Source organism: Canis lupus, chromosome 7 (assembly GCF_011100685.1).
Source record: "Canis lupus familiaris isolate Mischka breed German Shepherd chromosome 7, alternate assembly UU_Cfam_GSD_1.0, whole genome shotgun sequence".
Classification (NCBI taxonomy): Eukaryota; Metazoa; Chordata; class Mammalia; order Carnivora; family Canidae; genus Canis; species Canis lupus.
Genome location: NC_049228.1, coordinates 40,697,480 through 40,724,234, shown reverse-complemented (window position 1 = coordinate 40,724,234; position 26,755 = coordinate 40,697,480). Strand labels below are relative to the sequence as shown.

At 57.8% G+C, this 26,755-nt stretch overlaps 2 protein-coding genes across 2 annotated transcripts; both read right to left on the bottom strand.

Annotated features, from left to right (window-relative positions):
* Positions 1 to 5,112: 5,112 nt before the first annotated feature.
* LOC111096929 (SLAM family member 9-like) lies at positions 5,113 to 8,553 on the bottom strand. Its single transcript, XM_038542914.1, has 3 exons — positions 8,200 to 8,553; positions 6,401 to 6,697; positions 5,113 to 5,236 (listed from the first exon to the last, which is right to left on the bottom strand). The coding sequence occupies exons 1-3, from the start codon at positions 8,507 to 8,509 to the stop codon at positions 5,160 to 5,162; spliced, it is 684 nt and encodes a 227-aa protein (XP_038398842.1). The 5' UTR covers positions 8,510 to 8,553; the 3' UTR covers positions 5,113 to 5,159.
* A 10,366-nt stretch (positions 8,554 to 18,919) lies between these two features.
* On the bottom strand, positions 18,920 to 26,398 carry LOC119872683 (SLAM family member 9-like). Its single transcript, XM_038541778.1, has 4 exons — positions 26,259 to 26,398; positions 22,472 to 22,864; positions 20,674 to 20,970; positions 18,920 to 19,193 (listed from the first exon to the last, which is right to left on the bottom strand). Exons 1-4 carry the CDS (start codon positions 26,356 to 26,358, stop codon positions 19,129 to 19,131), a joined length of 855 nt encoding a protein of 284 aa, XP_038397706.1. The 5' UTR covers positions 26,359 to 26,398; the 3' UTR covers positions 18,920 to 19,128.
* Positions 26,399 to 26,755: the final 357 nt, after the last annotated feature.

The window sequence follows — 26,755 nt, the reverse complement described above, 5'->3', positions numbered from 1 at the left end:
TGTCATGTGATCTCACTCTTATGTGGAAGTTAAGAAACAACACAGAAAATCACAGAGGAAGAGAGAAAAAAAGAAAAGAAGTTAAATCAAAGAAGGAGACATAGCATAAGAGACCTTTAATTAAAGGAACAAACTGTAGGTTTCCAGAGGGGAGGGTAGTGGGGGGATGGGGTCACTGGGTGATGGACCTTAAAGAGAGCACGTGAGTGATGAGCACTGGGTGTTCTATAAGACGGATCACTGACCTCTACCTCTGAAACCAATAGTATATAAGGTGTTTTTAAATCAAATTTAAATTTAAAAAATTAATGTGAGGACAAATTATAAGAAAATAGTACATATGAATACACATTAATACATTTACAAAATGTCGGCGAAACAATGCCCTTCTGGAAAATGATCAAGCTTCTCATAAAAGAGGTAGGAAACATGGATATACTTGGAAGAAATCAGGGAGGTGGCCAAAGATCTGTCGTCATTAAGGGCGTGAGGGGCACACAGTTGTGGGGTGAGCACTGCCAACTGGCCAAGGAAAATAACATTCCTGTGTTACAGACAGTGTTCCAGTGTAGAAAAAGGCAGAAGGTCTCTCAGGTCATGAGTGTATATTTCAGCTTTAACACGCACATCAGACAAGGAGGGAGAAGGCTTGGAGCGTGAGATCCCCCGACCCCAGTGGTTATGGGTTTATCAGGGTGTTCATGTAATGAGAACTCTAAACCCCAAAAGGACAGGGTTAGGAGGGCTTCGGGGTGGGAGCACCCACAGGTGTTGGGGAGGGCTCACCTAGAGGGATAGCAGCTCCGCACCCCTCCCCACATGCCTTGTCCCCGGCCCCTCTGCCCCCGGCTGTTCGTGACTTATACCCTGTATAACCGACCCGTAAGCTAGGAAGGACTCGGGGTCCCATTGCCGGGTGAGCTGCCCCAGGAAATCAGCAGCCTGACAGGCCGCTCATGGGAACCTGCGAGGCACAGCCGGGTGCTCAGAGGCACAGACCAGAGCTGCCTGGGTCCGAGTGGAGGCACAGGTGCGGTGCCCTGCACCCTCCCCTGTGGGGTCTGACCTGACCTGCAGGTAGAGAGTGTCAGGACTGCCTCAGATCCTAGGACGCCCAGCTGGGGACCCAAAAATCACCAAGGGGCTCAGTGTGGGGGAACAACCCCATCTAGGGTCAGCTGAGGTGTGGTGGGGGGTCTGCGGGCGACGGGGAAATGCGACAGTGCTTGTTCACCCAGTAGGCACCTTACCTGCCCTGACGCTCTTCCTCCTCTGCAGTCCTATCGCTAAATCACACTTCCTTGATATTTACCCATTTTATCTGAATTTTCAATAGGTTGTAAAAAGTATAGCAAAATCATTTGTGTTTCTGCTCTTTTGTATTTGTGGTTATTTCCTCAGATTTAATTTCATTTTTCGGGCACTTACGATTTCGGGGCTGAGGGATGAAAGATTGCAGAGACCAGAACCTACACTTGCCCAGGTGCCACCGAGGCAGGGTTTCATCCTCGAGGCAAAACCCCCTGACGCAGGAGACAGTAGGGTCCCCCACAGCGATGTTGGGTGCTGAGCAGGGAACTGCATGATCAAAGAAGAGGCAGGTGGCCGGGGGGCAGGACAAGGTGGGACTGAGGGAATTCCCAGAGACCAACAAGGTAGTGAAGGCGCAGGCAGGAGCTCCCCCAGCAGGCAGGTGACAGGTGCACCTACGGGTCTGTCTGTGTCTGTCTGTCTCTCTCATATGAAGTAATTTATGAGGCGAGGACACACAGACTACAGAAGAGACTCTTTGCTCTGAACAGGGATGAGTTCCAGCTCTCAGGAAAACTGAGAACAGCCACTAGAGGGAAGGTGGGGCCACAGTCCTTGTGGGATCCAGGCTCCTGGTGTTCATGCTCCACGAGAACTTCTGGACACACGAAACATACAGGAGGAGGACCCAGTCCAATCCCATGAAAGGCTGGGGGAGAGCTTGCATTCTGGAGGCTTCTGCCAGCAATCCTGGGTCCTGCCTGGCGGACAGGAGCACACATATGTCCAGGGCTACTTCCTCACAGACCTCAAGGACCTACACTTTAATACAATGATGTGATGTCATAAAGTTCGATTGTTTTAAAAAGCATCTTTTCTATTTTTAAAAATATTTATTTATTTATTTCAGGGAGTGGGAGAGAGAGCACAATAGGGGGAGGGGGGAGGGAAGGGACAAGCAGACTCTCCCTGTGTGGGGAGCCCAGTGCGGGGCTCAATTCCAGATTCCTGAGATGATGACAGGAGACGATGTCAGTTGCTTAACCTAATGAACCACTGGGCGCCTAATCCTTTAATTGCTTAAATAATTATGATAGCCTCCAGACCAAACATGGACTTGAACCCCAACCCTGAGATCAAGGGTGAGGTGCTCTACAAACTGAGCCAACTGAAAGTCCTAGAATTTATCCTTTGAAATAAACCACAGTACCTCAATTCAGTGAACTTTGATTTTTAATAAAAGTGAGTCATCGTGGGGGCGCTTGGGTGGCTCAGTCGGTTAAGCATCTGCTTACAGCTCAGGTCGTGATCCCAGGGTCCTGGGATGCAGCCCCCTGTGTTGGGCTCTCCCCTCAGGGGAAGTCGGCTTCTCCCTCTTCCTCACCCCCACATGCTTGTTCTCTCTCTCCCTCAAATAAATAAAATCTTTACAAAACGAGTCCATGATGAAGCCAGCACTGCCATATTCTGCTTGACACCAAGTCGTGTTCCGGAAAGAGTCTCGTGGTCAGTGTTGAAGGACAGAAAGGCCATCGAGCCCAGGGCCAGCGGGCCCAGGCACGCCTGTGCCGCCCCCAGCTCGGGGCTCCGGGCCGCCCTCTGCCCTCAGGCTGCCGCAGGCTCTGAGGGAGAAACAGCCCTGGGACTAGGGCCGCCCTGAGCGCGAGCAGCATTGCTGAGCAGCACCGGGGGGCGGCAGCTGAGAAGGGGGAGCAAGCAGAGGACAGATGCATCCTCACACACGCTCCATCCGTTCGCTTTCGCAAACCAAGTCAGGAAGCAGGAACTTTACAGGCTCAGAGAGTCTCTGCGGGAGGAGAGTCGACCAGGACCCAGCGTCGGTCCGTCCCACTGATGCCCTCGAACGTGGAGGTTCAGAAGGGAGCCACGTGGCAGAGGGAGTGGAGGTGCCCGAGGCTCCTGGGTCCCCCCACTGCACCTGGATGGGGGCGCAGTGGAAGGACTGATCCACTGAGAGATTTATGGAGCCTCAGGTCTCATCCCCTGGGTTTGTCTGCATCGTGGAGCATTGAGGTTCCCTTCCTGCAGCCTCTAAGGTGGACGGTCAGGGCCGCAGCTCTCGGGGACCACGGCTCTGGCCTTCCCGGGGACTCGGCTCCTCTCGTGTCCTCAAGCCTCCGTCCCCTGCCTCTGGGTGTGGGGCAAGTGAAGAGCCAGGCTGTGGCTGGGCCCCGGCTCCAGGGCACACGTGTGTCCCTGTCTGTCATCCGTTTTCCTCTTTCGCCTCTGGCTGTTTTACTATTGCAAACGGCATTAAAAAAAAACCAAAAAGTTACTCTGCTCTGAGGAAGAGTGCACGGGTGGCTCGTCCCCAGGGAAGGTCTCTAGAGTGCAGGGGAAAGTCCTACTGAGACCCCAGGACATCCTTCCCGGAGGCAGGAGAAGGAGGGAGGCAGGTGTCAATCAACACAGCCTGTTAAAAGCTAACTGGTAGGACCCAGAAACTTCCACTTTTTCCTGAACAGTAGGAGGCTCTGCCATTTGCGGCAGGACAGGACAGAAGGGAGCTTTGCCAGGACTCGGGACAGACAGCCGAGGGCTGGGGAGCCGCGCCCTGGAGCCCAGATCCCCCGGCTGGGTCCCGGCCCAGCGCTCCCAGCTGCGCGGCCTCCAGAGTCAGCCCCCAAGGCCTCCTTCTACTGACCCGACCCTGCGCACAAGACCCCCACGTCACGGCGTGTGCACGAGGCCCGGGAGGTCCCAGCCTGCACGAGGTCAGAGCAGTGCGGGCCACAGAGCAGCACGCAGCCGGCGCTGACCGCCACGGACGCATCGCGTCCCTGAATAGCTCTCGGCCCAGCCTGACCACGGGCTGCTCTTCAGACTGTCCCGGTGGGAGGCTGTGAGTCACAGTGGTGCGTCCAGGGGGCGAGGGTCTGAAGGTAGTTGATGTCCTATAGATGAGGAAGAGAGCAGAGTCCATCCAGGGGTGTCTGGGCTGAGGCTGAGCCGACCTGGAACATGTTGGTACCAATTCATGGACTCAGTTTCCCTCTTGCTCTACCACTGTGTGTGTCTCATGGTGAACGTGTGCAGAACCACTTAGCATAGACACTAGCTGATGCTTGGACCAGCCAGTCCCTCGTCAGAGGAGTCACAGGAGGAAGAGGTGAGACCAAGGCTACAGGCATCATGGTCCCAAGACAGGTGTCCCCGGGGGGCCGGATTCTCCTGCTTCTTCGATATTAAATCCTCATCAGGGCCACTCCTGGCCTGCGGACCTCACTGTAGACAGTAGTGAGGAGCGTCTCCCCTTCTAGACGAGCTGCACCCCTACCCTGGAATGCAGACAGTGTTTCCTGCAACAGCAGAGGGACAGAGAGGATCAGAGGGACCCTCCCCAGACCCAGTGCTGCTGACATGACCTCCCCTAATCACTCAGCACTGCATGGGCTCCGAGGTGAATTTCATAGCTAATACTATGTTGCCTGCAAAGGGTTCCAGGGGCATCGAGGTGAGTCCCTGTGGATGACGGGGATTGACAAGCACACACCCGGCAAGGAGGGATGTGGAAGGACTCAGGCTGCGTCCTCTCCCAGCCTCACCTGGTTCCTGCGGTCTCCAGACCCCTGGTGGCTAGCTCTCCAGAGTGGATGCCACTATCAGTTCCCTGTGACGCTCCTGCGACCCTGCACCAGGTCATACACAGAAGCAGCTGGAGTCTGAGCCCTGGACCTGTACCTTCCCCTCCATGACCCCAAGGCCATGGCCGCCCCCACCAGCCTCTTGCAGGGACATCCCCTGAGCAGTAAAGGCAGGAGGAAGGGAGCCCAGGGTCCAGGGGAGGGAGGTGTGTGGGCCCGGGGAGGAGAAGTGCAACCTGCCTCTCCCCGGCTCCAGGCTCTTCTTCACTCGTGTCCTCCAGAGGAACAGTCCAGCTCCCAGGATCAGCAGCAGGACCACAACAACCCGTAGGATGGTGGGTAGTTGGGGGGCATAACTCTGTCCCTGTGGATCTGCTTCCCTTCACAGAGAGATGGAGAAGGTTAAGGACCAAGAGAAGGACAGACGCCCATTGCCCAGCACGTACGTGGACACGTCTGAAGGCACCTGCTCAGAGGCTGAGGAGGGAGCAGCATGGCAGGTGCTTTCACTCAACACTTCCCGAGCTCCTGCTTGAGGCCCGGGTGCTGAGAGGAACAGGACACGGTGCCCACCTCTGAGGACACCTCAGTGGGAGGAGGGTGAGAATGTGCCAGAAGGAGCCAGCCAGAGCCATCCCAGGGCACAGGAGCTCCCAGCCTGTACACACGTGGTCAGGGAGGGCCTCCTGGAGGAGGTGATGGGAAACCTCATCCTGAGGGAGGAGTGCAGGGAGCAGACAGGCAGGGTGGGTGCCACCTTCCAGTAAGGAGGACCATGAATAGGGACCCCCCAGCCCCAGAGCTCCAGCACCCACTGGTGCTGGTGGGAGGGGGACCAAACAGTGTGGGGGCCCCTGGTGGCTCCTGAGAGGAGGCAGGTGTGAGGGCAGGACGGCAGCAGCTCTTGTGGGGCCTGAGCACCTGAGGCCCAAACCCCGGGTCAAGCACTCTTCATGCTGGACCTGCCCCCAGCGGTGGCCCCTGGGGATTGCTCGGGGGTCAGGGCCCAGAGCCAGCTGGAGCCAAGGGGTCCTTGGACGGGAGTAGGGGGAGTGAGAATCCTGACCTGGAAGGGCTGAGGGCGGAGTGAGGAGCCTGAACAGAGGCTGGGGGCTGAGGACAACAGGACACATCTGGGACCCAGGCCAACAGGTGGGGTGACCTGTGTCCAAGAGCCCAGAATCAGGCAGAGGAGCCCCCAGCCCTCAATCCTGAGGGAGTCGCTGGCTCATACCCCGTCTGGTGGCACAGACCCCTGACACCCCCCAACTCCCCTCCTGAAAACTACCCTGGACACAGGGAATGATGGATGAGGGTGGGCAGAGGTCCGTGCTGGGTCGTGCTGCCTGGACCAGCAGGGGTGAGGGTGGGGGGAGAGTAGCCCGAGAGGACCACCCAAGGACAGAGCAGGTGGAAGTACCTGCCAGATTCTATATGGGGTGACCAGGTGGCATGGGGTCCATAAACAAGGGGACAGACCCGAAAACCCTCACCCAGGGCTGCCTGAGCATCATGAGCCCCTCCCCTCTTTAGGATGAACTCACCGTGGCCACAGATGTCCCCAAGGTCCAAGGTGGCAGTTTTCTGGTCCACCTGGTTCCTGAGCACACAGGTGAGGCTGGCGTTGGGCTGGCTCAGGGGCAGGCTCAGAGCCAGGGTCCAGGGGTTGGGGGCTGGTCCTGTGGCCTCTCGTTGTTCCAGCTCCCTGGGGAGTCCCCTGCTCTCCCAGGACATGGTCAGGTCCTCCCTGGTTCCCGGGGCGTCACACTGCACAGTGACGTTGCACCAGCCTGGGGTGATGGACAGATTCGTGGTCCTGATCTGGGGAAGGGGCAGGGGCTCTGCGGCAGGAAGGACAAGAGGACAGAGGGTCATGAGAGTGGAAAATATCACACCTCAGGCTTTGTCCTGTGGACTCTCCCTGAAGCTCTGGCCTCCTCCCCCTCAGGATGGTGAAAGCATTTTATAGATGACACAGAAGTGACCAAATATACAGCAGGTGCATAAGGATGGAGCCAGTGAGTTCAGCTCTATGGGACTTCTGTAGATTGAGAAAGACTAAAACTATCACGTGAAAAAATAAATGCTGGAGCCCACTGACCCACAACTAATTAGAAAAAGAAAGTGAGGTGTCCCCTAGAAGAAAGAGAAGTCTAGGGCCTGATTTATCAGAATAAATGATGCCCAAGCCCTGAAATTGGTCCCATGTTCCCACCATGAAAGACTGTTATGGGGGGCACCTTGGTGCCCCCTAGGAAAGACCACCCTCTGTGTGGTTGGAATATGCACTGAACTTTGGTTCCACCCGTGAAGCCAAGGGACAGGCTAACAGGCTGACACAGATCCTTAGAATCTGTGGGACCTGAGGCTCCCACTCTCTCTGGAGCAGACAGCTCCCTGGGCAGAGGGGGGTGCAGGGAGAGAGCAGGATGCTCCCTGAGATCCTGAGAAAGGACTGCCATGTGCACTCCTATATCTGTGGAGGTTTAGAGCTGGACCAGTGGAGTCTGTGAGTGAGCTGCTCGGGCTGAGGCTAAAAGGGGATCGGGGGAAAGGGTGGAGAACCACACGTGGGAGTCTGGATCCTACTTCATGATGAGTGACCCCAGCTATGCTGACGTGCTGACCCTCAGAACCTGAAGGTGTCTTAGATTCCAAGTCAATGGTGGTCTGAGGCTGCTAACCAGCTGAGCCTAAACCAGAGATGGTCTGGATGTCTTGATGGGCCCCATGTGATCACAGGGTCCTCCCAAGTAGAAGGAGGCAGGAGAGGAGGTCCGAGGGACCCAGTGCCAGAGGCACTCATCCCAGCAGTGCTGGCTGTGCAGGTGGAGGAAAGGGCCACAACCCAGGGAATGCAGGTGCCACCAGGAGGGGGGACAGGAAAAGAAATGGATTCTCCCTGGAGCCTCCAGAGAGGAGCACAGCCCTGCCCAAACCCGGACCTCAAGGCACAGGCTCTGGGGTCTGACTCCTGCCCAACAGCACAGTAGGACCCTCAGGTGGGGTGTGGTGAGCCCCTGAGGTGTCCTCACCTGTCCCAGCGGCACAGACAGCTAAGGGACAGCCTGAGAACCCTGAGTCCTGTGGGGACAGTAGTGTTAAGGCAAAATCCCCACTTCCTCCCACAGGGGTTCCCCTCCTGAAGCACCAAAGTGATTCCATCCCTGGGGTGACTCTCAGCTCTGCCTGCATTTGTGGCGAACACCCTGCATCTGATTCCAGGGGAGAAGAGAGAGTCTGAAGGCTGGGGTCTGGGGGGAGGCCTGTGAGCCGGGCGCGGGGACCCTCCAGGGACAGAGGAAGGAGGTGAGCTCTGGGGCTGGGGGAGGGGCCTACACACCATACACAGTCAGGTGGAAATCCTGGTCGTATTGTCTTCCTCTGGAGTAGAAGCCCTGAGCCCGGTACAGCCCAGTGTCCTCCGGGGTCAGGTTGTTCATCCTCAGGGTCGTAATGTTGAGCACATGGACCCTCTTCTGGAACTTGTCCTGGAAGTTGACCCATTCTGGATCGCGAGCCCCAGGGGAGACCTGCAGCAGGATTGTGTAGTTTGCCCCGGAGGAGATCCCCCAGGTCATGTTCTCCAGCTCGACTCCTGCAGGCAAGTCTGGGTTTCTAAGCACTTGAAACAACACAGAAGCTCCTTGCATCCCCTTCAGGGAAACGGGGTTTCCAGAATCCTCAACTCCAGAACCATGAGCTGCAGAACGCTGGGAGCCAGTGCTGCAGACGCCTAGGGCAGAGGGCACAGGAAATGAGGGTGGTTTTCCGGGAGGAATAAAGGAGAAAAGCCCAGAACCCATCTTGCCATTAAATCCCTCCCATGTGCTCCGTGACTCCTGGAAGGCAGGAGAGTGCATGAGTGTGAAGCGATGCTGGAATCACGCCTGTCCCAGGGCAGCGTCCCCTTGACCAGGTCACATGAACTTGCTCACCTGCAGGGTCCTGACCCCTCACAGGGAGAGGGTGAAATGCTTGGGACTCGGACCAACAGCTCTGACACATTTTCAGTCCCTACTGAGAGCATTTCTGCAGGAGGCAGCTGCTCACGGGGCTGCAGAGACCCCTCCTGCCCACAGGCCCTGGAGCCCTCCCCTGGGGTGGGAGCCATAGCCAGTGAGCCCCCTCTGGGGAGCTGGGAGCTGCTAAGGGGGTGGACAACCTTTAGGCATATTGGATCACACAGAGGTGGACTCCATCTCGCTGTCACCCTGTGTCCTGCTCGCTGGGACGAAGGCCTCTGCCATGTTAGGGGCTGCCCTGGAGAGAGGCCCACATGGGGAGGGGTGAGGGCCGCCTCTGGTAACAGGAGGCAGGAGTGAGGCCTCTCTCCAGAGACCATAGGAAGTGCACCCAGTCAGCTCATGCTCATGGGAGCCTGGAAACACCCCTCCCGGTGACCCTGACCCCTGAAGCTCCAGCCTGGACCTGAACTTCTATCCCTGAACCTGATGACCAGCCGAGCCCCCCTAGATTATGACCTGCACCAGATGGAACCTGCATCTGCCCTGTGTCAAGGGGCCAAGGGAGGGCTGGTCCCACCCTAGCAGGTGACAGCCACCAGAAGAGGGGACAGGAAAAGAAATGGAGCAGAGACTCTGACGAAGCTGGTCCCAGTCCCACCCCCCACCACCGGGCACGCCCACAGTCAGGCTGAGCTGGGCTGCCTTGCTGTCACACACACTCCAGGAGCTCAGGGTCTAAGGACCAGGGGTTTCACCCCACAGAGGGAGGAATCTGTCCCCCTGGGGGAGGCTCCACCCCTGGGAGCTGCACCCTTGGGGCTCCAGCAGGAAAGGCAGACAGTGGAGTCACCCTGGGGTGTCTGCATCTGTCCAGGAGTAGCGGGGTCTCTGCTCCTGCTTGTTGGCCAGCACTCGTCCCCTGACCCAGCTAACTGCCAGGGACCAGAGAATGTGGGGTTGCCGGTGGTCTTTGCGTGAGCTCTGCTGTGCCTGCCACCAGCACAGGGTGTCCCCAGCCGGACCCCAGGAGGCCTAGAATGTCCTTCCTCGGTCACACTCCTGCAGAGCCCTGAGCAGTGGGCTCCTGAGGGGCAGCAGGTCAGTCTCCAGGTTGGCACCTGCCCCAGGGCAGTTCCCAGGGACTCCTGAGCACAGAATGTCCCTCTCTGAGCCCCCAGTGTTGGTCAGAGGGGTCAGTCCAGGGGTGCATGGAGAAAGAAGCTGGTGTTTACTAGGGAATCTGGGCAAGGCCTGACCTGCTCTGGCCAGGATCTTCATTGGGGGCCTATCGTGGCTCCCCTGTGACTCCGTCTTGAGCATGCCCTGTACCTCTGGGTCCCCATACTGGGGAGCAGTCAGACTCCTTCAGCAGGTGTCGGCACAGCCCACTGAGGAGCAGAGGCAGGGACAGCAGAGGGCCAGGGGATCGTCAGGGGGCCTGGGAGACATCACCCCTCCCTCCTTGGAGGACTGAGGATGTGACCCCAGAAAGTCCTGGGTCTTGGTTCTGAAGGGCCCAAACAGCATCCCCGGGTATCAGCCCCTGTCAGGACCAGGACTAGGACAGGACAGGAGGACGACACAGAGCAGAGGCCTCGGAGAAGCTCCAGGACAGTCCCAACCAGGAGGAGACACCCAGTCCCGGGACATCAGAGCTGGAGGGGCTTCCAGGGGGCCTTTCCCCGAGGAGGGGCTCCGTCGGGGTGAACCTGTGCAGGTCACACAGGGCAGAGCAGACCTGGAGCAAATTCCCCATCCCCAGCCCTGTTCTTCCCCACAGGGAGCTGCCTTGCACCCGTCTCCTCCCCTGCACCCTCCCCTGCCCTGCCCAGGGGCTTCTCTCTCCCACCTCTGCTGTCTGGTCAGCAGGATCTGAGCAATTCTGGGGTCTCCCGGGAGAGAGGAGGTCAGCCCTCAGGCTCAGGGGAGGGGCTGCCCAGAACCTGGACGGGGAGCCTCAGCCTGAGGACGCTGGAAGCCCACTCAGGACGGGAGGAGGCTCCAGAGCTCTCAGACCTGCAACAGGTGCTGATCCCAGAGAGGACAGAGGCCGGGGGCGGGTGGCTGTGCGCTCGCGGGGCAGAGTTCATTTCAGTAAGATGGAATTTAACTTTGAACAATCAGCTTAAAATTTAGTCCGTTTCTCCTTCTCTCCTTCTTCCTTTCCGCCTTCCTTTCTTCCATTTTCCTTCCTTCTTCTCTTTCTCTTTCTTTCTTTTAAACTTTCTTTATCCTCCAAACCAGACCTTTATGGAGGAAACTATGTAATTCCCTTATGTCTCCAGTTCAATAAAATGGAAAAGAGGATAAAATCCACATATTGTTGACATGAAGTTGACTCATTAAAAGGGTCTAAATGTGCTGCAAAACTCATTTTCTAAAGAATCATTGCCCTGTGACAGAGGCCCAGTGATTTCAGAAATCCTCCATAACTTAGTGTTTTCTCCTTTGCTCTTACGTACTTTGTAACATAGAAGCAGATGATCAGATGAAGTAAGAACTGGAAAATCCCACTCTGGTTAGCACAGACCTTCTTTCAGTCTCCTTTCGGGGGCCCCCTCTGCTTCCCTCCTGACTCCCCAGGGCACCCCCACCTGGAGCTGTCCTCAGTCTCCTGTTCCAGGCACAGTCTCACATGCAGCAGGGGCACAGACCCCTTGAATTCTGGAGGCCGCCTTTCCTTCCTTTTCCAAGAGAATGTCACCATAGTCAGGCCTCATGTCGCCCCAGGAGCCAGAGGACACCTGCTTTCTTCTCCAGCTCAGCCCTGGGCTCTGGGTCGTCCCTGCCCGGGCACAGCAGCTGCAGGGGCTGCCCGGTCCCCTGAGCATCGCAGTGCCCATCCCCACCCTGGGTCCCTGCAGCCCCTGCTTGGTCTCATCCATCCCTCTCCCCAGGGGGCTATGGGCTCTCCTGGCCTCACCCCTGCTGGGGGTTCCGTCCTGCAGCCAGGCAGCCAGGGTCAGGGCTCCCAGCCTGGCCTCCGCCAGAAGCTCCTGTGTTCATTCCGCTGCCCCCGGGGCTGGAAACCAGACGCACCGCGTGTGCTCCATATCACAGGGCTGCTTCCTCTGCTCCTCCCCAGAGACACCAGACAGCCCCGCAGCTCCTGCCTCCCTGCCCCCCGGCGGTCCTCCCTCCCCGGGAGCCCGGGCCACTCACTGAGGAGGAGGAGGGTGAGTCCCAGGAGCCAGGAGGTCCCGCCCAGGTGGGGGTCCCCTGAGCAGGGGCCCATGGCAGGCTGCCTCCCTGCTGGATCCATCTGGTTCTACAGTGAGGCTGGAGAAGCATCTAGAACACAGAGGAAGAGAGGATGAAAACTTCTTCACTCAAAGAAACTTAAGCTCTTCCGCACCCCTAGGGCGGGGCCAACTGTTAGCCCTGGGACCTCACTGTCCAGTAGATTAGCCCATTCAGGTCTCTCCTGTTACCTCAGCTCCTGCAGTGGGCTCAGGAGATCATTGCAGAGCAAATGTAGGAACAGCCCCGTCTAGGAGCCCCAGTGCAGGGGAGGCCCCAACTCTGTGCTCACAAGCAGCCTGGTGGTCTCACCACCCCAGTCTGCACCCCTAGGGCCCCGACCTGTGTCTCCGTGTTCCCCTTCAGGCTCTGGACCTCTCCCTCCTGCTGGCACCCAAGGGCTCTGTCAGCCCCTAGGGCCCGCCCTGCCCCCATACACAGGGCATAGCTCCCCAGGAGCAGCACCCCAGCCAGCACCTCCCTGGGAGGCTCTTCCCGCCATTGGCCCCCGCTCCGACCCAGGCAGGGGTGCAGAGGGATGGGCTCCTCTGGCCACAGTTCAGCAGCCTCAGGCCCCAGCCGCCTACTGAGTATCGGGCCCAGCCTATTCTTCGAAGAAGTGTTCTCCACAACCTGTGAGGACCTTGCCCTCACGTGGACCCCAGGGGAGCAGCTCCATCACTAACCCACCCATGGAGGCTCCCCTTGGCTGCTCAGACCCTCACATCCTAAGACAGGATCCCCAGGCCTGGCTGGGAGCCATGCACATTTGGTGTCAGCTTATTGGCTCTTCAATCCATTGTATGGGTGTGAGCCCTGAGCCCTGAGGGTTTGTGTGCAAACACAACAGATCCTGAACCAGGGTCTGGACTCCTAACGAGGAATCTGAAAAATCCAGCCTCATAGCCCCTGTCCTGTCCCACAGTGTGGCCTCCTGCAAGTCCCCACATCCACTCCCGGTTCTCCTCACCCTCTCCGTGCCCCTCGACCAGAGAGCCCTCAGCACTGTCCTGCCTGCTCCCACCCACTGATGGGAGATCCCTTCCCAGGACATGCCTGAGCCTTGTGGGAAGGAACTCCTGGGGTGGAGTCCAGATCTGGGCATCTCAGCCCCTGGTCACTTCAGGGGGATGGGAGCAAGTGGCTCTGCCCACTTCCCCGTCCCCACAACCCTGGGCAAGCCCTCCTGGATAAGGACTATTTGCTTGTGGAAACCACAGCTTGGGCTCGGGTGGGAGGCCCAGGAAGGAGCTCCAAGGACCCGCTGGCTTTGGACCCCAAGGGCCAGCCAGCGACCTTCCATGCTGGCCCAGCACAGGGACTCTGATGACTCCAGATACTAATCCTGTCTCTTCCTATGTCCTGTGCAGTATGAGGGCTAATGTCACCTGGCCTCCATGTGTCTTGGTCCCTCTGGTTAACAAGCCTGTTTACTGTGAGGGGCGGCGGTGCTCTGAAATACTACCTGTTTTACAGATGAAGAAGTCAAGACCATTGACGTTATCTGAAGAGCCCACAGTTTGAACTGCCCCAGCATGGGGCACAGCCAGGCTCACATCTCAGGCCTCCTAGACCACTGCTCTTTCTAGACCCAAGTTCCTCCCAGACCTTGAGAAGCCACATAGAGTGGGAGGGAGGCCAGGCCTGACCCAGCTCAGTCTCTCTCACACCCCCAGGCTGAGGATACAAGGCCTGTGGTTGCATGTGTGCAGCCTGTGAGGTCCACAGCAGCTGTCTGCCGACCACAGCCTCCCCTGCACTGGCTATGTCACACATAGGCCTGCATCTCCAGGCCAGCTCACAGTGGAGCTTGCTTCTCCCACACTCAGACGCTTCCGGAACCACGCGACTGGCCCGGAGTGTGGTCTCTGGTGTGCCGAGAACTCAGGGCCCTGATTCCGAAGACACACACTGGGCAGCATGACTTCTGTGCTGACTGGCTTCGGGCTGGAAACCCCCCTGGAGGAGCAGGTGCCACAGTCTGCTGCCAGGGAGCGTGGGCTCTAGGACCAGATGCTCGAGGACCAGAGGCTGAATGTCATTGTCCCCACCCATCCCTGTGTGTCCCCTGGACACAGGGCTGGATGGCCCTGAGCTCGAGCGGTCAGCACAGTGGGGATGTGGAACTGCTCAGAACTTGCTGGGGAGTCACGGGGCCAATATGGGGCCAGTGACCCCCAGGGCTTCGGGAGACTCCTATTGATCCCCAGAATGCCCTCATAGCATAAACTATGTTTAGGCTCCGATCCTGAGGGGCCACATCAGACCTTTCCTCCTTGAGTACCCCACATCTGCCCGTCTGTGTGTCCTGTTGACTCCAAAGTATTTGTGGAGTCCCCCTTCCTATCACTTCCACGTGTCTCCATTCTACCCATGAAGAAGCTGGAGCATTTGTTGCTAAACACTCCAGAGCCATGGAACCAGGAGGTGGCAGCACCATATTCAAAGCCTAGTGGTTTCCTCCTGAAACTCTGTGGCTTGTCCTTTTGGGAGCCATTCCTTTGCCTGGACTATGAGACGTGGACTACAGTGGGTCTGCTCTGCTTCCCATATGTGTAGAAAAGAGATACGAATCCATTGGCTGTAAACTAGTTGGTTTAAATTGTTCTTGGTTGCTTGGATGGTATACATGGTATTTGTGTGGGTAGGATAGAGTGTGGTCTCTACTCTGTGCTCTAGGACGCCAGGAGGACCAGCCCACCTGTGTAGATGAGTATTAGTTGCCTAATGGTGTTCTCTACAAAATTCATCTCTTCATTGGTTTCCTTGACTCCAAAAGTGAGTGAGCCCAAACACCAACTCGTGATAATAAACTCAAGTTAAACTAGGAATTGTTTATCAACTTTAGCTCCTTGATAAAGATCATCCCCAGAAATACCACTGCGGACAGCATACTTAGTGGTGAGATATGGAAACCTCTCCTTCAAAGAAGAGAAATGAAGCCCGATGACCCCTATCACCATCCTTTTCAGGGTTGGACTGGAAATCTCAGCTAATATGGAAGACTAGGCAATTCAGTTAGAAGCATACAGATTTGGAGGATTAATTAAATCTATCTTTATGCTCAGGTGACATGGTTTTCTACTTAGAAAATCCATGAGAAACTGACAAAAAGAGGGAGGAAGAAGAAGGAGGAGAAGGACCAGGAGGAAAAGAAAAAGGAGGAAGAAGAGTGTGAGAAGGAGTCCTAGATCTGATGAGTGATGATAGCAAGGTTGCAGGACACATATTGTAAAAAGTATAGCAAAATCATTGTTGTTACTGCTCTTTTGTATTTGTGGTTATTTCCTCAGTTTTAATTTCATTTTTCGGGCACTTACGATTTCGGGGCTGAGGGATGAAAGATTGCAGAGACCAGAACCTACACTTGCCCAGGTGCCTCCGAGGCAGGGTTTCATCCTCCAGACAAAACCCCCTGACGTAGGAGACAGTAGGATCCCCACAGCGATGTTGGGTGCTGAGCAGGGAACTGCATGATCAAAGAAGAGGCAGGTGGCCCGGGGGCAGGACAAGGTGGGACTGAGGGAATTCCCAGAGACCAACAAGGTAGTGAAGGCACAGGCAGGAGCTCCCCCAGCAGGCAGGTGACAGGTGCACCTGCGGGTCTGTCTGTGTCTGTCTGTCTCTCTCATATGAAGTAATTTATGAGGCGAGGACACACAGACTACAGAAGAGACTCTTTGCTCTGAACAGGGATGAGTTCCAGCTCTTAGGAAAACTGAGAACAGCCACTAGAGGGAAGGTGGGGCCACAGTCCTTGTGGGATCCAGGCTCCTGGTGTTCATGTTCCATGAGAACTTCTGGACACACGAAACATACAGGAGGAGGACCCAGTCCAATCCCATGAAAGGCTGGGGGAGAGCTTGCATTCTGGAGGCTTCTGCCAGCAATCCTGGGTCCTGCCTGGAGGACAGGAGCACACATATGTCCAGGGCTGCTTCCTCACAGACCTCAAGGACCTACACTTTAATACAATGATGTGATGTAATAAAGTTCGATTGTTTTAAAAAGCATCTTTTCTATTTTTAAAAATATTTATTTATTTATTTCAGGGAGTGGGAGAGAGAGCACAATAGGGGTGGGGGGAGGGAAGGGACAAGCAGACTCTCCCTGTGTGGGGAGCCCAGTGCGGGGCTCAATTCCAGATTCCTGAGATGATGACAGGAGACGATGTCAGTTGCTTAACCTAATGAACCACTGGGCGCCTAATCCTTTAATTGCTTAATTAATTATGATAGCCTCCAGACCAAATATGGACTTGAACCCAACCCTGAGATCAAGGGTGAGGTGCTCTACAAACTGAGCCAACTGAAAGTCCTAGAATTTATCCTTTGAAATAAACCACAGTACCTCAATTCAGTGAACTTTGATTTTTAATAAAAGTGAGTCATCGTGGGGGCGCTTGGGTGGCTCAGTCGGTTAAGCATCTGCTTACAGCTCAGGTCGTGATCCCAGGGTCCTGGGATGCAGCCCCCTGTGTTGGGCTCTCCCCTCAGGGGAAGTCGGCTTCTCCCTCTTCCTCACCCCCACATGCTTGTTCTCTCTCTCCCTCAAATAAATAAAATCTTTACAAAACGAGTCCATGATGAAGCCAGCACTGCCATATTCTGCTTGACACCAAGTCGTGTTCCGGAAAGAGTCTCGTGGTCAGTGTTGAAGGACAGAAAGGCCATCGAGCCCAGGGCCAGCGGGCCCAGGCACGCCTGTGCCGCCCCCAGCTCGGGGCTCCGGGCCGCCCTCTGCCCTCAGGCTGCCGCAGGCTCTGAGGGAGAAACAGCCCTGGGACTAGGGCCGCCCTGAGCGCGAGCAGCATTGCTGAGCAGCACCGGGGGGCGGCAGCTGAGAAGGGGGAGCAAGCAGAGGACAGATGCATCCTCACACACGCTCCATCCGTTCGCTTTCGCAAACCAAGTCAGGAAGCAGGAACTTTACAGGCTCAGAGAGTCTCTGCGGGAGGAGAGTCGACCAGGACCCAGCGTCGGTCCGTCCCACTGATGCCCTCGAACGTGGAGGTTCAGAAGGGAGCCACGTGGCAGAGGGAGTGGAGGTGCCCGAGGCTCCTGGGTCCCCCCACTGCACCTGGATGGGGGCGCAGTGGAAGGACTGATCCACTGAGAGATTTATGGAGCCTCAGGTCTCATCCCCTGGGTTTGTCTGCATCGTGGAGCATTGAGGTTCCCTTCCTGCAGCCTCTAAGGTGGACGGTCAGGGCCGCAGCTCTCGGGGACCACGGCTCTGGCCTTCCCGGGGACTCGGCTCCTCTCGTGTCCTCAAGCCTCCGTCCCCTGCCTCTGGGTGTGGGGCAAGTGAAGAGCCAGGCTGTGGCTGGGCCCCGGCTCCAGGGCACACGTGTGTCCCTGTCTGTCATCCGTTTTCCTCTTTCGCCTCTGGCTGTTTTACTATTGCAAACGGCATTAAAAAAAAACCAAAAAGTTACTCTGCTCTGAGGAAGAGTGCACGGGTGGCTCGTCCCCAGGGAAGGTCTCTAGAGTGCAGGGGAAAGTCCTACTGAGACCCCAGGACATCCTTCCCGGAGGCAGGAGAAGGAGGGAGGCAGGTGTCAATCAACACAGCCTGTTAAAAGCTAACTGGTAGGACCCAGAAACTTCCACTTTTTCCTGAACAGTAGGAGGCTCTGCCATTTGCGGCAGGACAGGACAGAAGGGAGCTTTGCCAGGACTCGGGACAGACAGCCGAGGGCTGGGGAGCCGCGCCTGGAGCCCCGATCCCCGGGCTGGGTCCCGGCCCAGCGCTCCCAGCTGCGCGGCCTCCAGAGTCAGCCCCCAAGGCCTCCTTCTACTGACCCGACCCTGTGCACAAGACCCCCACGTCACGGCGTGTGCACGAGGCCCGGGAGGTCCCAGCCTGCACGAGGTCAGAGCAGTGCGGGCCACAGAGCAGCACGCAGCCGGCGCTGACCGCCACGGAGGCATCGCGTCTCTGAATAGCTCTCGGCCCAGCCTGACCGCGGGCTGCTCTTCAGACTGTCCCGGTGGGAGGCTGTGAGTCACAGTGGTGCGTCCAGGGGGCGAGGGTCCGAAGGTAGTTTGCTGTCCTATAGATGAGGAGGAGAGCAGAGTCCATCCAGGGGTGTCCGGGCTGAGGCTGAGCCGACCTGGAACATGTTGGTACCAATACATTGACTCAGTTTCCCTCTTGCTCTACCACTGTGTGTGTCTCATGGTGAACGTGTGCAGAACCACTTAGCATAGACACTAGCTGATGCTTGGACCAGCCAGTCCCTCGTCAGAGGAGTCACAGGAGCAAGAGGTGAGACCAAGGCTACAGGCATCATGGTCCCAAGACAGGTGTCCCCGGGGGGCTGGATTCTCCTGCTTCTTCCAATTAAATCCTCATCATGGCCCTGCCTGGCCTGCGGACCTCACTGTAGACAGTAGTGAGAGGCTTCTTCCCTTCTAGACGAGCTGCACCCCTACCCTGGAATGCAGACAGTGTTTCCTGTAACAGCAGAGGGACAGAGAGGCTCAGAGGGACCCCCCCCCAGACCCAGTGCTGCTGAGATGACCTCCCCTAATCACTCAGCACTGCATGGGCCCCGAATTGAATTTCGTAGCTAATACTGTGTTGTCCGGAAAGAGTTCCAGGGGTACAGTGGTCAGACCCTGTGGATGATGGGGATTGACAAGCACACACCCGGGCACGGAGGGAAAGGGGAAGACTCAGTTGCCCCCTCTCCCAGCCTCACCTGGTCCCTGCTGTATCCAGACTCCTGCTGTCTGAGCTCTGCATAGTGGATGCCACCATCAGGGTCCCTGTGCTCCTCCAGTGACCCTACACCTGTGTCATACACAGAAGGAGCTGGAGTCTGAGCCCTGGACCCTGTACCCTCCCCTCTATGACCCCAAGGCCATGGCCGCCCCCACCAGCCTCCTGCAGGGACATCCCCTGAGCAGTAAAGGCAGGAGGAAGGGAGCCCAGGGTCCAGGGGAGGGAGGTGTGTGGGCCCGGGGAGGAGAAGTGCAACCTGCCTCTCCCAGGCTCCAGGCTCTTCTTCACTCGTGTCCTCCGGAGGAACAGTCCAGCTCCCAGGATCAGCAGCAGGACTACAACAGTCCCCAGGATGCTGAGTAGTTGGGAGGCATCAGCCTGTCCCTGTGGATCTGCTTCCCTTGCACAGAGAGATGGAGCAGGTTAAGCACCGAGAGGACAGATACCCATTGCCCAGCACGTGGACATGTCTGAAGGCACCTTCTCAGAAGCTGAGGAGGGAATAGCATGGCAGGTGCTTTCACTCAACACTTCCCGAGCTCCTGATGAAGCCCGGGTGCTGAGAGGAACAGGACATGGTGCCCACCTCTGAGGACACCTCAGTGGGAGGAGGGTGAGAAGGTGCCAGAAGGAGCCAGCCAGAGCCATCCCAGGGCACAGGAGCTTCCAGCCTGTACACACGTGGTCAGGGAGGGCCTCCTGGAGGAGGTGATGGGAAACCTTGACCTGAGGGAGGAGTGCAGGGAGCAGACAGGCAGGGTGGGTGTGGCCTTCCAGGAAGGAGGGCCATGAACAGGGAGGGGGGCACCTGCCAGCCCTGGAGCTCCAACACCCACTGGGGCAGGTGGGAGGGGGACCAAGCAGGGAGGAGCCAGGTAGGAGGGTGAGAGGGAGGCAGGGGCCTCTTTCCAGAGGGTCCACTGGGTCCCTGAGTGATGAGCTCCCCTGGGATCGGGGATCTGAGGCAGCAGGGCTCCAGCTGCTGGTGGAGGAGGTGGTAGGGCCGAGGGGGCACACAGGGCACCGGGTCTCTCATTCACTCAGTGAAACACAGACTGTGAGCAAACAGCCTGGGGCCGAGCTGGGACAGGAATTCACAGGAAAAGCAGACGTGGCTGCTGCCGTCCAGGGCTTTGGGCTGCAGAGGATGCTCATCCTGGCCCAGAGCCTCACTCTCAGTGTGGGGGCCCCTGGCGGCTCCTGATAGGAGGCAGGTGTGAGGGCAGGACGGCAGCAGGTACCCCTAGGCCTGAGCCCCTGACGCCCAGACGCCGGGTCAAACACTCTTCATGCTGAACCTGCCCCCAGTGGTGGCCCCGGGGACTGCTCGGGTATCAGGGTCCAGAGCCAGCTGGAGCCAAGGGGTCCCTTGACCAGAGTAGGGGGAGAGAGGATCCTGACCTGGAAGGGCTGAGGGCAGAGGGAGGAGCCTGACCAGAGGCTGGGGGCTGAGGACAGCAGGGCCCATCCGGGACCCAGGCCAGCATGTAGGGTGACCTGTGTCCGTGAGCCCACAATCGGGCAGAGGAGCCCCCAGCCCTCAATCCTGAAGGAGTCGCTGGCTCATACCCCGTCTGGTGGCACAGACCCCTGACACCCCCCAACTCCCCTCCTGAAAACTACCCTGGACACAGGGAATGATGGATGAGGGTGGGCAGAGGTCCGTGCTGGGTCGTGCTGCCTGGACCAGCAGAGGTGAGGGTGGGGGGAGAGTAGCCCGAGAGGGACACCCAAGGACAGAGCAGGTGGAAGTACCTGCCAGATTCTATATGGGGTGACCAGGTGGCAGGTGGTGCCATAAACAAGGGGACAGACCCGAAAACCCTCACCCAGGGCTGCCTGAGCATCATGAGCCCCTCCCCTCTTTAGGACGAACTCACCGTGGCCACAGATGTCCCCAAGGTCCAAGGTGGCAGTTTTCTGGTCCACCTGGTTCCTGAGCACACAGGTGAGGCTGGCGTTGGGCTGGCTCAGGGGCAGGCTCAGAGCCAGGGTCCAGGGGTTGGGGGCTGGTCCTGTGGCCTCTCGTTGTTCCAGCTCCCTGGGGAGTCCCCTGCTCTCCCAGGACATGGTCAGGTCCTCCCTGGTTCCCGGGGCGTCACACTGCACAGTGACGTTGCACCAGCCTGGGGTGATGGACAGATTCGTGGTCCTGATCTGGGGAAGGGGCAGGGGCTCTGCGGCAGGAAGGACAAGAGGACAGAGGGTCATGAGAGTGGAAAATATCACACCTCAGGCTTTGTCCTGTGGACTCTCCCTGAAGCTCTGGCCTCCTCCCCCTCAGGATGGTGAAAGCATTTTATAGATGACACAGAAGTGACCAAATATACAGCAGGTGCATAAGGATGGAGCCAGTGAGTTCAGCTCTATGGGACTTCTGTAGATTGAGAAAGACTAAAACTATCACGTGAAAAAATAAATGCTGGAGCCCACTGACCCACAACTAATTAGTTAAAGAAAGTGAGGTGTCCCCTAGAAGAAAGAGAAGTCTAGGGCCTGATTTATCAGGATAAATGATGCCCAAGCCCTGAAAAAGGTCCCATGTTCCCACCATGAAAGACTGTTATGGGGGGCACCTTGGTGCCCCCTAGGAAAGACCACCCTCTGTGTGGTTGGAATATGCACTGAACTTTGGTTCCACCCGTGAAGCCAAGGGACAGGCTAACAGGCTGACACAGATCCTTAGAATCTGTGGGACCTGAGGCTCCCACTCTCTCTGGAGCAGACAGCTCCCTGGGCAGAGGGGGGTGCAGGGAGAGAGCAGGATGCTCCCTGAGATCCTGAGAAAGGACTGCCATGTGCACTCCTTATCTGTGGAGGTTTAGAGCTGGACCAGTGGAGTCTGTGAGTGAGCTGCTCGGGCTGAGGCTAAAAGGGGATCGGGGGAAAGGGTGGAGAACCACACGTGGGAGTCTGGATCCTACTTCATGACGAGTGACCCCAGCTATGCTGACGTGCTGACCCTCAGAACCTGAAGGTGTCTTAGATTCCAAGTCAATGGTGGTCTGAGGCTGCTAACCAGCTGAGCCTAAACCAGAGATGGTCTGGATGTCTTGATGGGCCCCATGTGATCACAGGGTCCTCCCAAGTAGAAGGAGGCAGGAGAGGAGGTCCGAGGGACCCAGTGCCAGAGGCACTCATCCCAGCAGTGCTGGCTGTGCAGGTGGAGGAAAGGGCCACAACCCAGGGAATGCAGGTGCCACCAGGAGGGGGGACAGGAAAAGAAATGGATTCTCCCTGGAGCCTCCAGAGAGGAGCACAGCCCTGCCCACACCCAGACCTCAAGGCACAGGCTCTGGGGTCTGACTCCTGCCCGACAGCACAGTAGGACCCTCAGGTGGGGTGTGGTGAGCCCCTGAGGTGTCCTCACCTGTCCCAGCGGCACAGACAGCTAAGGGACAGCCTGAGGACCCTGAGTCCTGTGGGGACTGTAGTGTTAAGGCAAAATCCCCACTTCCCCCCACAGGGGTTCCCCTCCTGAAGCACCAAAGTGATTCCATCCCTGGGGTGACTCTCAGCTCTGCCTGCATTTGTGGCGAACACCCTGCATCTGATTCCAGGGGAGAAGAGAGAGTCTGAAGGCTGGGGTCTGGGGGCAGCCCTGTGAGCCGGGCGCGGGGACCCTCCAGGGACAGAGGAAGGAGGTGAGCTCTGGGGCTGGGGGAGGGGCCTACACACCATACACAGTCAGGTGGAAATCCTGGTCGTATTGTCTTCCTCTGGAGTAGAAGCCCCGAGCCCGGTACAGCCCAGTGTCCTCCAGGGTCAGGTTGTTCATCCTCAGGGTCGTAATGTTGAGCACATGGACCCTCTTCTGGAACTTGTCCTGGAAGTTGACCCATTCTGGATCGCGTGCCCCAGGGGAGACCTGCAGCAGGATTGTGTAGTTTGCCCCGGAGGAGATCCCCCAGGTCATGTTCTCCAGCTCGACTCCTGCAGGCAAGTCTGGGTTTCTGAGCACTTGAAACAACACAGAAGCTCCTTGCATCCCCTTCAGGGAAACGGGGTTTCCAGAATCCTCAACTCCAGAACCATGGGCTGCAGAACGCTGGGTGCCAGTGCTGCAGACGCCTAGGGCAGAGGGCACAGGAAGTGAGGGTGGTTTTCCGGGAGGAATAAAGGAGAAAAGCCCAGAACCCATCTTGCCATTAAATCCCTCCCATGTGCTCCGTGACTCCTGGAAGGCAGGAGAGTGCATGAGTCTGAAGCTATGCCGGAATCACGCCTGTCCCAGGGCAGCGTCCCCTTGACCAGGTCACATGAACTTGCTCACCTGCAGGGTCCTGACCCTTCACAGGGAGAGGGTGAAATGCTTGGGACTCGGACCAACAGCTCTGACACATTTTCAGTCCCTACCGAGAGCATTTCTGCAGGAGGCAGCTGCTCACGGGGCTGCAGAGACCCCTCCTGCCCACAGGCCCTGGAGCCCTCCCCTGGGGTGGGAGCCATAGCCAGTGAGCCCCCTCTGGGGAGCTGGGAGCTGCTAAGGGGGTGGACAACCCTTAGGCATATTGGATCACACAGAGGTGGACTCCATCTCGCTGTCACCCTGTGTCCTGCTCGCTGGGACGAAGGCCTCTGCCATGTTAGGGGCTGCCCTGGAGAGAGGCCCACATGGGGAGGGGTGAGGGCCGCCTCTGGTAACAGGAGGCAGGAGTGAGGCCTCTCTCCAGAGACCATAGGAAGTGCACCCAGTCAGCTCATGCTCATGGGAGCCTGGAAACACCCCTCCCGGTGACCCTGACCCCTGAAGCTCCAGCCTGGACCTGAACTTCTATCCCTGAACCTGATGACCAGCCGAGCCCCCCTAGATTATGACCTGCACCAGATGGAACCTGCATCTGCCCTGTGTCAAGGGGCCAAGGGAGGGCTGGTCCCACCCTAGCAGGTGACAGCCACCAAAAGGGGAGACTGGAAAAGAAATGGAGCAGAGACTCTGACGAAGCTGGTCCCAGTCCCACCCCCCACCACCGGGCACGCCCACAGTCAGGCTGAGCTGGGCTGCCTTGCTGTCACACACACTCCAGGAGCTCAGGGTCTAAGGACCAGGGGTTTCACCCCACAGAGGGAGGAATCTGTCCCCCTGGGGGAGGCTCCACCCCTGGGAGCTGCACCCTTGGGGCTCCAGCAGGAAAGGCAGACAGTGGAGTCACCCTGGGGTGTCTGCATCTGTCCAGGAGTAGCGGGGTCTCTGCTCCTGCTTGTTGGCCAGCACTCGTCCCCTGACCCAGCTAACTGCCAGGGACCAGAGAATGTGGGGATGCCGGTGATCTTTGCGTGAGCTCTGCTGTGCCTGCCACCAGCACAGGGTGTCCCCAGCCGGACCCCAGGGGGCCTAGAATGTCCTTCCTCGGTCACACTCCTGCAGAGCCCTGAGCAGTGGGCTCCTGAGGGGCAGCAGGTCAGTCTCCAGGTTGGCACCTGCCCCAGGGCAGTTCCCAGGGACTCCTGAGCACAGAATGTCCCTCTCTGAGCCCCCAGTGTTGGTCAGAGGGGTCAGTCCAGGGGTGCATGGAGAAAGAAGCTGGTGTTTACTAGGGAATCTGGGCAAGGCCTGACCTGCTCTGGCCAGGATCTTCATTGGGGGCCTATCGTGGCTCCCCTGTGACTCCGTCTTGAGCATGCCCTGTACCTCTGGGTCCCCATACTGGGGAGCAGTCAGACTCCTTCAGCAGGTGTCGGCACAGCCCACTGAGGAGCAGAGGCAGGGACAGCAGAGGGCCAGGGGATCGTCAGGGGGCCTGGGAGACATCACCCCTCCCTCCTTGGAGGACTGAGGATGTGACCCCAGAAAGTCCTGGGTCTTGGTTCTGAAGGGCCCAAACAGCATCCCCGGGTATCAGCCCCTGTCAGGACCAGGACTAGGACAGGACAGGAGGACGACACAGAGCAGAGGCCTCGGAGAAGCTCCAGGACAGTCCCAACCAGGAGGAGACACCCAGTCCCGGGACATCAGAGCTGGAGGGGCTTCCAGGGGGCCTTTCCCCGAGGAGGGGCTCCGTCGGGGTGAACCTGTGCAGGTCACACAGGGCAGAGCAGACCTGGAGCAAATTCCCCATCCCCAGCCCTGTTCTTCCCCACAGGGAGCTGCCTTGCACCCGTCTCCTCCCCTGCACCCTCCCCTGCCCTGCCCAGGGGCTTCTCTCTCCCACCTCTGCTGTCTGGTCAGCAGGATCTGAGCAATTCTGGGGTCTCCCGGGAGAGAGGAGGTCAGCCCTCAGGCTCAGGGGAGGGGCTGCCCAGAACCTGGACGGGGAGCCTCAGCCTGAGGACGCTGGAAGCCCACTCAGGACGGGAGGAGGCTCCAGAGCTCTCAGACCTGCAACAGGTGCTGATCCCAGAGAGGACAGAGGCCGGGGGCGGGTGGCTGTGCGCTCGCGGGGCAGAGTTCATTTCAGTAAGATGGAATTTAACTTTGAACAATCAGCTTAAAATTTAGTCCGTTTCTCCTTCTCTCCTTCTTCCTTTCCGCCTTCCTTTCTTCCATTTTCCTTCCTTCTTCTCTTTCTCTTTCTTTCTTTTAAACTTTCTTTATCCTCCAAACCAGACCTTTATGGAGGAAACTATGTAATTCCCTTATGTCTCCAGTTCAATAAAATGGAAAAGAGGATAAAATCCACATATTGTTGACATGAAGTTGACTCATTAAAAGGGTCTAAATGTGCTGCAAAACTCATTTTCTAAAGAATCATTGCCCTGTGACAGAGGCCCAGTGATTTCAGAAATCCTCCATAACTTAGTGTTTTCTCCTTTGCTCTTACGTACTTTGTAACATAGAAGCAGATGATCAGATGAAGTAAGAACTGGAAAATCCCACTCTGGTTAGCACAGACCTTCTTTCAGTCTCCTTTCGGGGGCCCCCTCTGCTTCCCTCCTGACTCCCCAGGGCACCCCCACCTGGAGCTGTCCTCAGTCTCCTGTTCCAGGCACAGTCTCACATGCAGCAGGGGCACAGACCCCTTGAATTCTGGAGGCCGCCTTTCCTTCCTTTTCCAAGAGAATGTCACCATAGTCAGGCCTCATGTCGCCCCAGGAGCCAGAGGACACCTGCTTTCTTCTCCAGCTCAGCCCTGGGCTCTGGGTCGTCCCTGCCCGGGCACAGCAGCTGCAGGGGCTGCCCGGTCCCCTGAGCATCGCAGTGCCCATCCCCACCCTGGGTCCCTGCAGCCCCTGCTTGGTCTCATCCATCCCTCTCCCCAGGGGGCTATGGGCTCCCCTGGCCTCACCCCTGCTGGGGGTTCTGTCCTGCAGCCAGGCAGCCAGGGTCAGGGCTCCCAGCCTGGCCTCTGGCAGAAGCTCCTGTGTTCATTCCGCTGCCCCCGGGGCTGGAAACCAGACGCACCGCGTGTGCTCCATATCACAGGGCTGCTTCCTCTGCTCCTCCCCAGAGACACCAGACAGCCCCGCAGCTCCTGCCTCCCTGCCCCCCGGCGGTCCTCCCTCCCCGGGAGCCCGGGCCACTCACGGAGGATGAGGCTGGTGAGTCCCAGGAGCCAGGAGGTCCCGCCCAGGTGGGGGTCCCCTGAGCAGGGGCCCATGGCAGGCTGCCTCCCTGCTGGATCCATCTGGTTCTACAGTGAGGCTGGGGAAGCATCTAGAACACAGAGGAAGAGAGGATGAAAACTTCTTCACTCAAAGAAACTTAAGCTCTTCCGCACCCCTAGGGCGGGGCCAACTGTTAGCCCTGGGACCTCACTGTCCAGTAGATTAGCCCATTCAGGTCTCTCCTGTTACCTCAGCTCCTGCAGTGGGCTCAGGAGATCATTGCAGAGCAAATGTAGGAACAGCCCCGTCTAGGAGCCCCAGTGCAGGGGAGGCCCCAACTCTGTGCTCACAAGCAGCCTGGTGGTCTCACCTCCCCAGTCTGCCCCCCTAGGGCCCCTGACCTGTGTCCCTGGGCTCCCGAACAGCCCCGGGCCCTGCTTGCCAGCACTAGCCGATGGCCAGGCACAGAGGCACATC

What these genes read in the sequence shown, in the direction of transcription:
- LOC111096929 (XM_038542914.1), bottom strand. Translation starts at nt 8,509, where the DNA reads ATGCAAGGAGCTTCTGTGTTGTTTCAAGTGCTTAGAAACCCAGACTTG. An exon ending in TTTCCACCTGACTGTGTATG is followed by an intron (nt 6,698 to 8,199) that starts GTGTGTAGGCCC and finishes TTCCTGCCGCAG; the next exon opens with AGCCCCTGCCCCTTCCCCAG. An exon ending in TGGGGACATCTGTGGCCACG is followed by an intron (nt 5,237 to 6,400) that starts GTGAGTTCATCC and finishes CTCTCTGTGAAG; the next exon opens with GGAAGCAGATCCACAGGGAC.
- LOC119872683 (XM_038541778.1), bottom strand. Translation starts at nt 26,358, where the DNA reads ATGGATCCAGCAGGGAGGCAGCCTGCCATGGGCCCCTGCTCAGGGGAC. An exon ending in ACTCACCAGCCTCATCCTCC is followed by an intron (nt 22,865 to 26,258) that starts GTGAGTGGCCCG and finishes CCTCTGCCCTAG; the next exon opens with GCGTCTGCAGCACTGGCACC. An exon ending in TGGGGACATCTGTGGCCACG is followed by an intron (nt 19,194 to 20,673) that starts GTGAGTTCGTCC and finishes TCTCTGTGCAAG; the next exon opens with GGAAGCAGATCCACAGGGAC.